At 41.0% G+C, this 14,356-nt stretch overlaps 1 protein-coding gene across 1 annotated transcript; it reads left to right on the forward strand.

Moving 5' to 3' along the window:
• Nucleotides 1-3,017: 3,017 nt before the first annotated feature.
• On the forward strand, nt 3,018-13,730 carry PABIR2 (PABIR family member 2). The gene is made up of 10 exons (XM_082488139.1): nt 3,018-3,148; nt 3,629-3,707; nt 5,031-5,087; nt 5,444-5,487; nt 5,568-5,622; nt 5,849-5,950; nt 7,272-7,360; nt 7,917-7,981; nt 10,379-10,475; nt 11,544-13,730. The coding sequence occupies exons 1-10, from the start codon at nt 3,033-3,035 to the stop codon at nt 11,692-11,694; spliced, it is 855 nt and encodes a 284-aa protein (XP_082344265.1). The 5' UTR covers nt 3,018-3,032; the 3' UTR covers nt 11,695-13,730.
• The last annotated feature ends 626 nt before the right edge of the window (nt 13,731-14,356 follow it).

A 14,356-nucleotide genomic window follows, 5' to 3' on the forward strand; every position in this document is an offset into this window, starting at 1 on the left:
CCATTTAACTGTTGTTAATTTTATCTAACTGTGGCTAGATATTTACAACACAGATGTAAATATTTTAGGTGTCTAACATGTTCATTGGTACTCTCTAGCTAAGTGCTACAATGCTGACCTTTAAATATCAAAAACTAAGGATCTGAGTTAATACCTAACTATTGTCACTTCTCAGAAATACAGTTGATGGTTCTTTGCAGGCCCAGACATCTCTTTATCAGCTTAATATATTCCAGGTGAGATTTTCAGGCAGTCTTTAAGAACAAAAATAACCAGAGAAGAAAGGTAGATTATAGATAGCTAAAGCATTTTTTTAACAGGTCACATGCTTACTAATTTATTTAAGACTGTTGGCATTTTGTACCTCTGAGTAGCTGTATTTATTTGACCCACGGGGATATTTCCCTGACACTATCAAATATCTCCCACACTGTTGCCCACGCCATAACTTCATGCCCACCAGTCCCTCAGTATCACCGTACTCACTGATCTCATTCTCCCAGTCTCTGTTTCTCCACTTTGAATCTCTATCCTTCACCTGTATCCTCCCAAGGCTCTGCTTAACATGGTCTCTCCTCTCTTAATCCCTGTTGCTGTGCTCATTTGTGCTGTTTCTTTAACTCAGCCAGTTGTCATTTCCTCATTTCCATCTTTAAGCTCATTCTGTTCCATAGCACAGGTCTCCCACAACCACATCCCCTTTTCTATGCCTCATTACCCTCCTTAGGCCTTTGAGGTTTACCTTGACAGTCCCCTCTTTCTCTTGTATGTATGGTCCATTAAGGTTCTTATGGCTGTGGTAAACCCTGGCCGGGCAGTAGGTCGATGTGTTGGTTCCTGGCACTGAAAAATTTGAGTACGTGAAGCAGATGTCTTTGAGCTCTCAGCCACATTTTGGATATTGTTGACTTTTTCCTTAACAGTATCCTGGTACACAGCATTTGAAGGTTTTTGCTGTCTGCAGTGGCAAGGGCATAATATAATAACCCCCAATAATAATAAATAGTAAAATCCACATAGGTGATGTAGACGGATTTTGCAGGTGGCTTTTGTATTAGCAGAGCCAACATATGTTTGAGTAGATTTCTGTTCAGGGCTTGGTGTTTTGCTAGATACTGTCACTTGATTTGCCTTTTGGGTACTCACCCGCTATCCTGTGCAACGCTTGTGCTGCAGCGCGAGACAGCGAGAACGGTGCAGGTTCTGTATTAAAGCCCAAAAGTGCGGTGTTGCTTTTAGTGAATGGTGGCAGCAAGAGGTGATTAACAGCATTTTCATTTTGCAGCAGCAGATCCTAATTTTCTAGTGAATCAGACTGGTCATAATTATTAGAAATTAAGCAAAATTAAGTTTTAGGAGTTTACCTTCTTGATCTTTGGAGAAGATGGGAGTTCTCTGTCATCTCACAGACAGTTGTCATTTCTGGCTACGATATATCACTGTGTTAAGCAGTGACACAGGACTGTGAATGGTTTTCTTCAGTAATACATGAAAAGGAATTTTATCTCCAGTTTTTTCCATATGAATACATACTGAAAAGTCCTGAAAATATTTAAAATATAATCTCCTGGGGCTGTTAACACCTCTCAGGTACTGAATAGGCACAACATTCTTCATTAATAGCATTGGTATAACGCAAGAAATGTGAGCATCAACAAAAGCAGTTGATGAGACATTTATACTGCCTCTGAAGGCAGAAAAATGGAATGCATTCGAGTCAGTCTTGGTTAACAAAAAATGCAAGGAGGTACCATAATAAATAGAAGGCTACATAAGCAATAGTTCTACTCGTTTATCTAGGAACATCTACCTTCAATCGCTTTGAAGTTGCAGCCATGTTCCTGTTTCAGGAAGCTGAAATTACAAAAAAACCTAACTTTTCCATCTTAACTGTTTCTGTACCTAGCACTCTGGAAAACGAATTGCTGTTTCCCAGAAGAAAATGAAAACCTTTTTAAATTTGGTGCTGGTAAAGACCCTGAAGGTCCCCTGAATGTAAGAGACAAATGTGTATGTTGCATTTGTTATTATAAAAAAAAATTGGAAAATAAAAACTAGTAAGCACAAACTTAAATACTTTGGTCACTTGGAACGGAATTGTAAAGGTTATTCCAAAACCTAAATACAGCCAAGAACTAGAGTCACGTGTCTTATAATGAACCTTATGCCAGATTTCTGAGAAGGGCGCAGAGACTCACCTTCTCATTACTCGTTAAAAACACAGTATATTCTTTGGCGGAAAAACACAGGGGAAGGGCTGCGTGATTTAAGTTGAAGAGAGAGGCTCGAACCCTGAGCCGGGCTGCAAAGCCCTGTCACCGGTAATACGGCCCGAGCCGGGACCGGGAGTCACCCGGTTCAGAACGCACCGAGCCTTGCGGCCGCCGTCGCACTTGAATTCGGGGCCGCCGCCAGGCCACGCGACGCCACGCCCCCATGCAGGCCCCGCCCCCCGCCTGACGCGTGTCTGCGTCTCGACGCCCATTGTCCCGTTTCAAACACACGCCCCGCCCCGTCAGCCAGTCAGCACTCGCGCCACTTCCGCAGCCCCTCGCCGCCGGAGCTGGGACGCCGCAGGGGAAGGCCCTACTGATGCCGGTCTCTCGCGCATGCGCAGTGGCGGAATGCGGTGGCGGCACGCATGCCCTGTGAAAGGCGGGTAGCTTTGCCTCCGTCCTACTTCCCGCGCATGCGCGCTGTGCGGCGGCGGCGGGCGCGGGGGGTGTCCGGGCCGAGGCGCTCGCTCCCCGGCGGCGGCAGCAGCAGCGGAGTTGCGAGCGGGAAGCTCGTCCGCCGGCGAGAGCAGCTGGGGGAAGGGGCCGGCCCCGGCATGGGGCGCTGCTGGGGCCGCCCCCCTCGCCGGGCCGGGCGCGCCCCCGGACTCTGCCTGCGGCGCCGCCCGCGGGGCCTGTAGTGGCGGCGGCGGCGCCGCGCCTGTCCGGGGGGAACGGCGGCATGAGGAGCCGCGGCGGGCGTCGGCAGTGAATGGGCGTCGCGGCGGAGCGGGAGGAGCCGGAGGCACCGCCGCCGCGATGGCTCAGGAGAAAATGGAGCTGGACCTGGAGCTGCCGGCGGGGAGCGCCGCGGCCCCGAGCGACGGGGGCGGCCTGAGGCGATCGAACAGCGCCCCCCTCATCCACGGGCTCAGGTGAGCGCGGCCCGGCCGGCCCGCGGCGGCACCCGCAGCCCCGGCGGCGGCTGGGCCCGCCCCGGTAGCGCCCTGCACGGCGGTGGGGGTGAGGTGGGAACGACCGGGGGTGGGCTCGGCAGCGCCGGCCGCCGCCAGCCGGGCCTCGGCGGTCAGGGAGCAGGCCCAGCCCCGCTGCCGGCCGCCCTCGCTGCAGGCCCCCTGCTCGCCCCGCGGCCGGTGCGTGGTGGAGGCTGCTCAAAGGCGTCGCTTGTTTCGGGGTTATTTCGTGCAGCAGCGGGGGTTGGGTCGGCACGGGCCGGCAGGAGGAAAGCGCTCGCCGGGCTCCTTCACTGAAAGAAGTGGTTCTGTTGAGACAAAATGGATGTTTTCAGTGCGGTGGAGATGGGAGCGTGCATGATAGCACTGTCTAGTTTTAATTAAAGCATGCCTTAGAAAGTTGCTCACGAAACTTTCCTCCCCTTCCACCCCCCCCACCAGTGACAACTCACAGGTTTTTCAGCCTTACGTGTTGCGAACTCGCAGGAACAGCACAACAGTTATGAGCCGTCACAGTATGGTAAGGAATCTTAAGCATGTTTTGTTTATACCTAACGAGAAGTAATTGGGTTGGAGAAATGAGGTTAGACTTGATTTATGTTTGCACTAAGCTTCCAGGCTGCAGAATATGCATTTTTTTCACCTATAACTGCAACCTGCAATGAAACAGTAGTGGTGTATTAACTGTATGTCCCAAGAAGAGAACAGTAGTTGAAGCTATGTGTGATTCCCAGTATTAAGTACAGTCTCAAAGTTAATTTGGACCTGACTGCAGGCTGGAAGAGAAAACTGCTATCACAATTAAAAGTCTTGAAAGGGTGTTTTAATTTGTTGTAAAAATGGAAGAGAGAGTCATAAGTCCTTGTTGACTTTTTTTTTGACAGAGCTGCTCTTTTTTTGCAAAGGCTGAACACTAGACATCAGAAAAACATTTAAAGAAGAGTAATTCATTTGCTGGGTGATATTCTGCTGCTATTATATAAGTCTGGTAGTGTACAGTACTGCAGTTGTTTAACTTTTCAGAGATGTTACATTTCTTTTCTTTCATTATTTCCATGTCAACTTGAGGATCTATATGCTCTTTTCCACTAAAATTTTTCTTTCTCATCTGAGGGTATTAAGTATTGCTTTTCGCAAAGCCCAAGGAACTTGAAGTCTTGAAATATGTTCCTTCTGTGTCTTCTGTTCTATTCAGAAAAAGCAAGATGGCATTTTAGTTTCAAATCTTATGAGGTTTCTTAAAAGTAAGAATCCAAAATTTTTGAACTCAAATCAGTAGGTGTTACTGGAGATATGTGGGCATCCTGAGTGGGAACTGTTGGCCCATTTGTATGTGGTGGTAGCCAAAGTTCCAGAGGAATTAGATGCATAAAACTGTGTGCAACTGAAAAATAGCAGAAGTAAAGTTTTACTGAGTGTTGTTCAAAACTGAGCCGAAACATTGAGATTTCTCCTTTATAATAGCCAACTGGTTGAGTAAGTTAGTACAGGAGTTTGTCATAGGGAATTGTATAATGTTTGTAGTTTCATTTATAATACCTCACTTGTCTAAATGGCATATATAGCTATTTGTGTATTTGAGATGCTAAGCAGTATCTGCTTGCAAGTCTGAGGTCTGTGCCACTTGCTGAGTGATAGCATGAATTTGTAAGTGGTAAAACAAGTCTTTTCTCATGAAGGTCAGTGTTTTCTTTTTGCAACATTATTTGAGTCATCCACATGTAGTTGTACAGCTCATTTTTAATTCACTAAGAATGCAGGTGGTGGTAAGTAGGATGTATGCAAGCTGTTGATGTGTGATTTAATCACTGTGGCTGTTGCTTTTTTTTTTTTTTTTTTTCAGTTGTTGTCATCATCTCCTATTCGTATTCCTAGTAGCCGACTTCATCAGATCAGAAGGGTAAGTGTAGTTTTATCTGTATATTTAGTAATCGAATGAAAAGTATTATATGATGTTGAAGTAGTTGCATAATGGGAGTTTCTCTCCTATTGAGATTTTCAAATAATAGAGGAAACAGTCTCTTTTAAGACTTAATTTCAACAAGGAAGTGTCCTTGCAAGGGTTATTGTTGTCATGTTTAAACTAGCTTGCATTTTTGAGGTGTTGTTTCGTTCAAGAGAAACGGTGAGCTGGCCTGGTAGCAGTCTCTTCTTTCTGGAGTGCTCCTACTGTTCATATTTAAATTTGAACAGCAAATTATTGAATCATGAGTGTTATCCCGAGTACCTGTAACTTAAGATATTTATCACCTGCAGGAGGAAGGAGTGGATTTAATGAACAGAGAAACAGCACATGAAAGGTGAGTGTTACTGAAACAAGATGATAAAATAGCCAGATTTATCCTCTTGGTAGCTACTGATGGGATCTTTTGTATTCTAGGGAAGTGCAAACAGCAATGCAGATAAGCCAGTCATGGGAGGAAAGCTTGAGCCTGGTAATCTCTTTATAGATGTTTCCTATTTAATTCTACTTTTACACTCAACTGACGAATTTAAGGGAAAGAGAGGAATTAACTGTGAAAATAATTTAAGAAGAAATTAAGTTCATCTGCTTTAGCTATTTTGTGCATTTAGCCCAGTGACTTTCCATTAGAAGGTTGAGTCTTGGATTGTAAGGCAATGTCCTGTGCTAGTGTTAAGTTGGAAACCTTGTATTTACAGAGTGACAATGACTTGGACAAGTCTGAGAAATCTTCCTCCCCAAAGAGAATAGACTTCATTCCAGTTTCGCCTGCACCTTCACCTACAAGAGGAATAGGAAAGGTAGGATAAGTGAAATACCAAACTGAAAGAACATTTTAGAATTTTAGACCAAGGTGAACTGTGAAGACGTGTAACTTCACAAATTGTTTGATAAAATTTTAAAAAACCACAACCAAACAGCAACAAAAACCCTCCAACCCAAATCCATGTTTTATTGGTTTCTAGGAATGGGATGCCTCCCATATTAGCCTGCAGACTTTAAGCAGTGTGCCTGTTCTGTCACACTGAATGTTTTCAGTTGCTGCTCTTTGTGTGGTGTTTGGGACAGGTTAGGGTTCATGTTCTAGGGAAGCTGGAAGAAGTCATTAATCAGATTTGGACACGATCTTCAGCTGCATAAGTGGGGGGATGCTGGGGAAGAAGCACCAAAATCGGAATGTATCATATGTGTAGAGTAAGGGTGTAGGCAAAGACCAGAAGCTGCAAATCTGTGAGGTGAGGAGAACGAAAATATGTCCATCAGTTATGGAAAGGAAGGCATAAACTCACTGTGAAGGAGGACTTGGGCATGCTGAATTTGCACTGAAGACTGATGGCACGTGCTGGAAAAAGGGAAGAGGTGGATCTTAGATAAACTGCTTTTTCCAGTGAGGGCTGGAAAGCTGAAACGTACCACAGAGAAAGTGGCAACTGTGTTTAAAGATGGGCTGCTTGACCTTGCTTTCACCCTCTTTGGTGCTTCTGCTTTTGTACTGCTGCTGTTCTTACTGCATCCCTCTACCAGAATTGATGCATGGAGCAGCTGGCTAAATGTGTTCCTTGTATAACGCTTACACTGGCAGCTGGTCCTGTGCCTTTGGAGGCACGACTGTAAAGCAGTAGTAGATAACTTGACAGAAACGTTTTTGTGCTTAACTATGGGTATTCAAGGGCTAAGCTCAGATTCACTGCAGAACCACAGAGCTAAATACTCTGTTCTGCTCTGGACTATTGTGTTAAATTTTCAGGTCAGATGTATTTTGAGTAAACTCAACTTGTTTGTTTAACAAGCCCCTTGAAAGATGTAGTTCTTGAGCACAGTACTGCTACTTCTAAATGTAACAGGAAGAACAGAAACAACCATCTTATTTATAAAACAGTGTCTATTTCGTTCTTAGATTTCTTGTGGGTTTGAACTTTTGGTTAATCTGAGTGGCATTGCATTAGCCAGTATGTTTTTGCAAGTTAAGTTTTAATGCCTCTAAGATTGTGTTTGATCATCTCTGCATTATTCTGTTACTAGCTTTTCTTTAATTGGGGACATTTTCTTTGGAGGGTGGGGGGAAACACTTGTGTATTTAAAAGGAAATTCTGAAGCATCCTAATGTGAATTTTTCTGCAGCAATGTTTTTCACCATCATTGCAAATGTTTGTGAGCAGTAATGGATTACCTCCAAGTCCTATTCCCAGTCCAACAAGGCGATTCTCCAAGTAAGTAACATCTGCAAGTAACAGGTATAAATTGGCTTAAATGCCAAGGCTGGCACAAAGATGAGTTAAAACTGATGTTAAGGCATTAAAAGCGACTTTAGTTTTACGATAGCTGAAATATTGCTACATAAAAATGCTCTGAAAGTTCAACCTTTACCAATGGTAGCTTTAAGTGGGTGCTCTTATAGGAGCCTGTGTGAACTGGACTTGGTAACTTGTGGGGAAATTCCTGGGTACTTAAGTGAACTATATTAACTTTGTCAGCATATCAAGTTTATGTAAATATTACACACCATTTAGAAATGAAGTGAGGGTGTGATGCACTAAGGGAAGGAGAAGACCCTAGAAAATTTACTACAATGTTGTGTGGCAGTTAACCTGCTGTAATAGGCAGCACTTTGTTATCTATGTATTTAGATTCCCTAAGCATTCCAGGTGTGCAGGAATAGTTTTAAAGTATGCTTCGTATGATGTGGTTGCATTGATTTGATGCTAGCTATGGTGGTGTTCAGACTTGGAACTGTTACAGACCTGACTATCAGTGTTCCCTCTCTAGCAGGAGGAGTCAAAGTCCAATCAACTGTATCAGGCCCAGTGTTCTTGGCCCCATTAAAAGAAAAGGTATGTGTATTTACATTATCAGGTATTTTAATATGGATGTAGTTTCACAGCTGCATACATTTCTCTTCCGTATTTTTTTTTTTGTTGTTCTATAAATGTAATGCACTTCTATCCATGGTGAACTAGAATTTGGCAGTTGTAACTTAAAAATACAGGGTAAAGTAGCTAGACTAAAACACAAGAATGAAAAACTTTAAAAGCAGCTACTGCTTGAAAGAGGCAAACTTTCTTCCACATCAAGTTAAATATTATGAATATTCGTAAGCCCTGACATTCCTAAGAGTACCACTGTACGGTGCACACCCTTCAGATCATCTTAGGAATGTTGCTTATCATGCAGTATCTTCTAAACTTAGTACTGAATGTTTGTTTTTACTCCAAAAGTTCAGAAGGTGAGTGTTTAGAGAAATGGAATAGATTGGTGCTTTTTCCTCCTGAAGGGGGAAAACTGCATTCTTTCCTGGAAGTTTTCTGTGTTAAGGATATTCAGATTACATCCCAGAACAAGTCTCCATAGCAGAGCTGTGAGATTGAGATATTTATAAGTGTGCCTCCAGCTATGCTTATCCTTTCTGCATTTTTTTTTTTAACTTAAGCATTCTTAACTGAACCAAAAGCATGTCCTTTTATTTTACAAGAATTATATTTAGCCTTTGAGAAAAGTTACTGTTTATCGGGTTTTTTTTTAGGATGGCTTTTCCTATCAGATAAAGAATGTTATCGAACTGTTATTGAATTGACAGGGGAGAGAGCCGAGTTTTCTCATAGCTGCCAATTCTATCATGGCTGTTACTTTCTATGAATTTTAGGGGCATTAAAATTGAACAGAAGTTGATCAAGCTCAGTAGTCAAAAAGAAGTAGATACTCATACTGTGTTGTTTTACTTTAAACATTTTACAATAGACTTTACACAGATTGTATTAAAAACAGTGCAGGTAAAGGGCAGACTGTCCTCACCCTATCCATGTGCTCTTGTGGAGCATCTTTTACGAAGCGGAGATAGGAATTTGCCTTTTTTTACTTGCAATGTCAAGGAATTCTCAAAATGTTAATTTTAAACATCTAATCCTAATTTCTTTTCCAAAATATGCAATCCTGTTTCTGAATTTTAGCAGTAGCTTCATGGTTCGTATTCTATGGACATGACGTGGTAACAGATTGACACCATGATATGTGGAGGGAAGAAAGCAATGTATTGAAGAACATTTCACTGCTGTAGGCAGTTCATACTGGTAGACTGTGCAATGTGCTGTAGCGGTGCAGATTGTCTTTGTGAAATTTCAAGTGGCAAAAGAGTTACCTAAGTTGGTGGTTTGGGTTTTCTTCATTTTTGTGTAAGACCAAGTATTTTATAAATGGTTTTTGCCTATTCTGCTTGATAGAAGTTGTTATTCCTTCCCTTTAAAGAAGGGAATGTATCCCCGTGGGCTAAAGGAAATAGGAAATTTGGGGGGGGATGTTACCAGTCTTTTATAAAATGAGTGGTAGTATAATTCTCTTGCATAACATTATTAATGTATACTTGTTTGGTATAATGCTTAACCTCTGCCAGCTCTTCAAACTGACACCACAACTGCTGTGAAATGTAGGTAAAAAACCAGAAAATTTATTTCCATTTCATATGTTTCTGTTGCCAAACTAAAAATTAAAATATACTGTAGCTGAGAGGTTTGTTGTTTTTTTTCCTTTAAGCTTGTTATTGGCAAGTTCATGGTATTTCTAATGTGTCTATTGTACAGAAGCTATTAATGAGCTAGCTCATTCTCAGGGCAGATTATACTAAACAGATTATATGAATTCTCCCCGTCATGTTTAATCTTTTAATGTCAGTAGATGATTACAGGTACAAAGATAGCCTGATCCACGATGACTAAGTGGAAATGCATACATATGCAAATCTTTTTCTCTTGGGCTTTTTTGTAAAAGTGTACATATGCATCAGAATTTGTTGTACGCAGAAGGGTGAAACTGAACCAAGCTGGCGCTCCTATTTTTATAATCACTAAGAAATTTAATGTCTGTATTTTGGCTTACGTCAGTTGCCTTATCTCAACTGCTTACTTAAAATTAAGTCACAGTAATTAGTTTGCTTAGATTATTTTTTCTGATTGTAGTCGAAGTAGCAAGTGCCTGGTTTTGTGTCTTTGAGATTGTTGTAGCCCCTCAGATACTGCTGAAGCATTAGTTAAATTAAGGGTGGACTGGATAGTTAAACAGCAGCTAGCATCAAATTAATGTCTTACCCAAGTGCTTGGTTGGCTGAATTAGAGGACTCACCGTGTTACAGACACGACTGTGCTCTACTGGGGGACAAACCTCACTTTTGCAATAGACAAATATTAAATGGACGTTCCAGAAACTCAAGTGAGTTTGATTATTTGCACTATTTTCCTTAGGTGAAATGGAAACTGAAAGTCAGCCAAAGAGACTTTTTCAAGGAACAACCAACATGCTTTCTCCAGATGTTACACATCTGACAGATCTCAGTTCATGGTAAAATATTTCATGTGCCCTGAAATGCCGAAACAGGGAATGTGCATTTATCAGAAGCTTTCTTGGTTTGTTTTGTGTTTTTTAAGACAAAAATATTTTGTGTGTAGCTTGTGTATGCATATTACGGGGAACTATTCCTGTGGTAGTGTAGTGTGACAATGCTCCTGCTCCTTTGATCAGTTATTCCTGAGCAGACTCTATCAAAACTTTTATCCTGAATATAATTGTTACAAATCCCTGTTGGTTCATAAGCAAAGTTACTTCGCCTCAAAGATGCTTCATTATTTTAGTATGTTGTAGGTAGTGGTCACACAGTGTCTGTGGTACTTACCAGAAGACTTGGAAAATGTGTGTGTGAATAGTTACTGCAGTTACATAGTTCATGTTGATACATTCATGATCTTTAGTGTCTATCTCCTTTTGGTATTATGATAATGAAAAAGCCGAGTTCTTTTTTGTGTCAAGAGTCAGATACTAAGTATTCTAAAATATCAACTCTGTATTACTATAATTTCAGTTTACCTACAGACTTGAAAGCGCCTAGAAATACTTTTTTTCGTGTTGCTTCCAGCTAAATTGCAAAAGCATCAATTTACGTGCCCTCTGGAATCCCGTATCAAGACTTTGAAATCCAAGCAGAGGAATTCCTTGCTTACAAGGGAAAAATCTTGCTTTGTGTAGTGCAACATTAAAGAACATGCTAGCTAATTAATGACATCTTTGCTGCATTGCTGATTAGATTCTTATTGTTCCTTTCCTATAACCTTTTAAGGTTTTATTCTCGTTAGTTTCCACCTCCTTTCTATAACTGATTAAAATCAAGAGTCATAATTTATTCTGCATGTTAAAAAAAAAAAAAAAATTCTGCTCCTCATTCCCATAAGGAGCATGAATATATATATAACATGCTACAGAAAACAAGGAGTCTTCAGGGCTGCCAGTCTTGCAGTAAAGACTGAGTGGTAGTATAGGTCTCCTACATCTTTTCTACAAAGGCGAAAGTACGTTAGCTTTGTGCACAGCATCATCGTGCCCGTGTTACTAAATAACCTTTTTCTTTTTCCCCAGCCTGTCTTCAGATATTCTTGATGGGAGTAGCAGCAGTGTCGGCTCTTCCTCTGACTCACTGACTAAAGGCAGCATAACCACGGAGTCTCCAGTAACGTGCTCAAATTCGTGCTCTTCATTCATTTTGATGGATGATCTCTCACCGAAGTGACTTAAGTTCTGAGTCTGTGTCTGGCTGTGCTGTTCCCTTACTGTACGCTTGTACAGAGAAATGAACTCTGATCCTTGAACCATTAACACGTGGATTATTCAAAGGAAAAATTATTGTAACTGTAATTCTTGGCGACTTTCCAGTGATTTTGATTTATCCATTTAATGGACATTGTAGACCACATTCATGTCTGGTTTTGCGAATTTATTTTTTAAACAAGATGTCTGCTCAGATTATACTAACTTTTTGCTTTCAGGAACTTGTGTACACTTTTTGATTCCGAGAATAGGTATCTACCTATTAGTGTTGCAATTTTTAGGAAAATACTTCTATCATTATCGTGGTCACTGTTGAGGGAAATAATTTGGTTCGTAAAGATTTGAAAATACTAATTTATTCTCTGGCACTTCTACCATTGAGTAAAACTATTCTCCTTGGGACTTTTTCAGTCACTAGCCTCAAATTCTCTTACGGAAGGGAGAAGAAAAAAGTCTTAGTGCTGCTAGTTGTTTTTATTACAGAAGACCACAGTGGGTCTAGAAATTTGCTCTATTACATTAAAAAAAAACCCCAAAACTAATTACTGGCACTTTTGCCATCAGTGAAGAAATAATAATACTCTATGAACATGATTAAAATAGCCGCATAGTTCTCTCCCCAGATCCTTTATCCTACAGATTGTATGAAATAAGGTCAATATTCAGCAAGATTTGGCTAAGGAAAACTAATCCATGCCTCGATCTAAGATATACAGTGCAGATAACTAAGCTATTTAAACTACTGTGTAGGAGAACCACGTATGGCACCGTCGATGTCTCCTGTGGCATTGAGGTCATAGGTATTTTTGTGCCTTAGGGGACATTGTTACAAAATTTACGGAATGTAAACCAGAGGGGTGGGTGGGAAAAGTCCTTTGTGTACAGCTTGTTTTATAGAGTGCTTACCAGAATCTGTCATCCGTGTGCTGCTTTCCATAGTGTTCCTTTCCGAGGTGTGTGCTCCGTCGCAAGGTGCTGTGGGGCAGTCCCAGCTCTGCTGTGAGACGGCAGCTGAAGTAATACCCTCCGCAGCCGCTGCGTACAGCGTCGATACCTTTGTTGGTCGTGAGCAGGGTAAACAGCTGAGCGAATGTTTGATTCCTAAGGAAAGACTTAAAAGTTTGGATTGAATACGTGCTCCGCAAAGTGTTTGGCTAAGGAGATATAGTTGAGCTATGAGTCGTCTTGATACAGTACCTTGGTCAGTCTGAGGTAAGACAATAGATATTTCACTTTTTAAAGACTTTAACGGGGCAAAATAAATCCGTTTGTAATCTACTGTGTTATGCTATTTATTATTTATAACTATGTAAAAAGTCTGTGGTGATGAATTATAGTATTTTTTTATGATTGAATAAGTTTTTTATGTTCAGTAATTGCTGGCTGGTTTGTATTTAATACGCGACGTTGTCTGCCAGAATCATAAGCTTCCATTTTTGAATGTTTGTAACATAAATGCTTTTGTTACCTAAAAGTACAACTTCTGATCTTTTTGAAAGAAAATAGCACTGAATTTAAAGTAAGATTATGTGCTTTAAAAGAGGGCACAATCTCTGGCAATACTGTCTGGCTAAAAAGGGGAGGGGGAGAACCATAGTTTTTTCTGTTCCGAAGAAGCCGTTGAGTTTCCAGAAGATGTGTACATACCAGATTATTTTTAAAAGTGTTTCCATTAAATTGTAAGAATTACCGTAATGGGCCAACAGTGGCACTATTATTTGTATTATCATTTTCACCTGTGGAGCATTAGTTCCCCACCTGAAATAAATGTGCATATTGTAAAATATTGTCCATTGGTGCCATTTTTAAATGAGCTCTACAGTATTGAATGTTAATTTTATTTGTATATGCACAGTGCTATTTCTTGAATTTTCAATGTCTTAATCGCTTAATTATTTTTTTTTATTCGTGCTTCTATCTTCTCTGCCTTCTTGATGCTAAAAGAAGGCTGCTTTTACATTTGCAAAATATTGATAAACAGTCTGTGATAAAACTCAACCTGTTACCTGTGCCCCAGTTTCATTATACTGTGCTTTTATTGGTACTGTGATTTAGAAACCTGAACAAGGGGTGGCAGAAGGGGGAAACCTACTGCATGCTTTCCTAAAACTGAGAAGAGCGTAGCTATTGCTTATTTTTGGCTGACTTACCTGTACAATTGATGTATTCCAGATTTGTTTGTTAGTGGAGAGTCTTATACAAGTGCTGGCCTTTGTAAACATTAGAATGTAAGCTTCATAAAGCAAACGCACAAATATTCACTCTTGTTACAGCATTTTTTTTTTTTTTTTAGTGTTCTGGCTATTCTCCGCTCTTCAGAAGACATTGCTCTTTTATAAAGTATATACATAATACACACACACGCTGTGTCTGTTTTGGAATTCATGGCATTGTGTAATGTAATAGGTCCCACTTGTTCATTTTAAAGCTAAGTTTTCTAATACTCTGACAGCTGATATTTGCACTTAACTGCATGCGAGTTGCTGTTGCTTACGGACTCGATCTTTATTGCAGTGTAAAGGCTAGCGCAGCATACTTCGACTAAAACTAAGAGTTGCATTTCTGAATTTAACTGTCTTGTCTGTAATGAGTTAGGTACCAGTTTGGGGAAGAAGGCCAGCTGG

This window comes from Vanellus vanellus, assembly GCF_965231255.1.
Source record: "Vanellus vanellus genome assembly, chromosome: 10".
Taxonomy (NCBI): Eukaryota; Metazoa; Chordata; class Aves; order Charadriiformes; family Charadriidae; genus Vanellus; species Vanellus vanellus.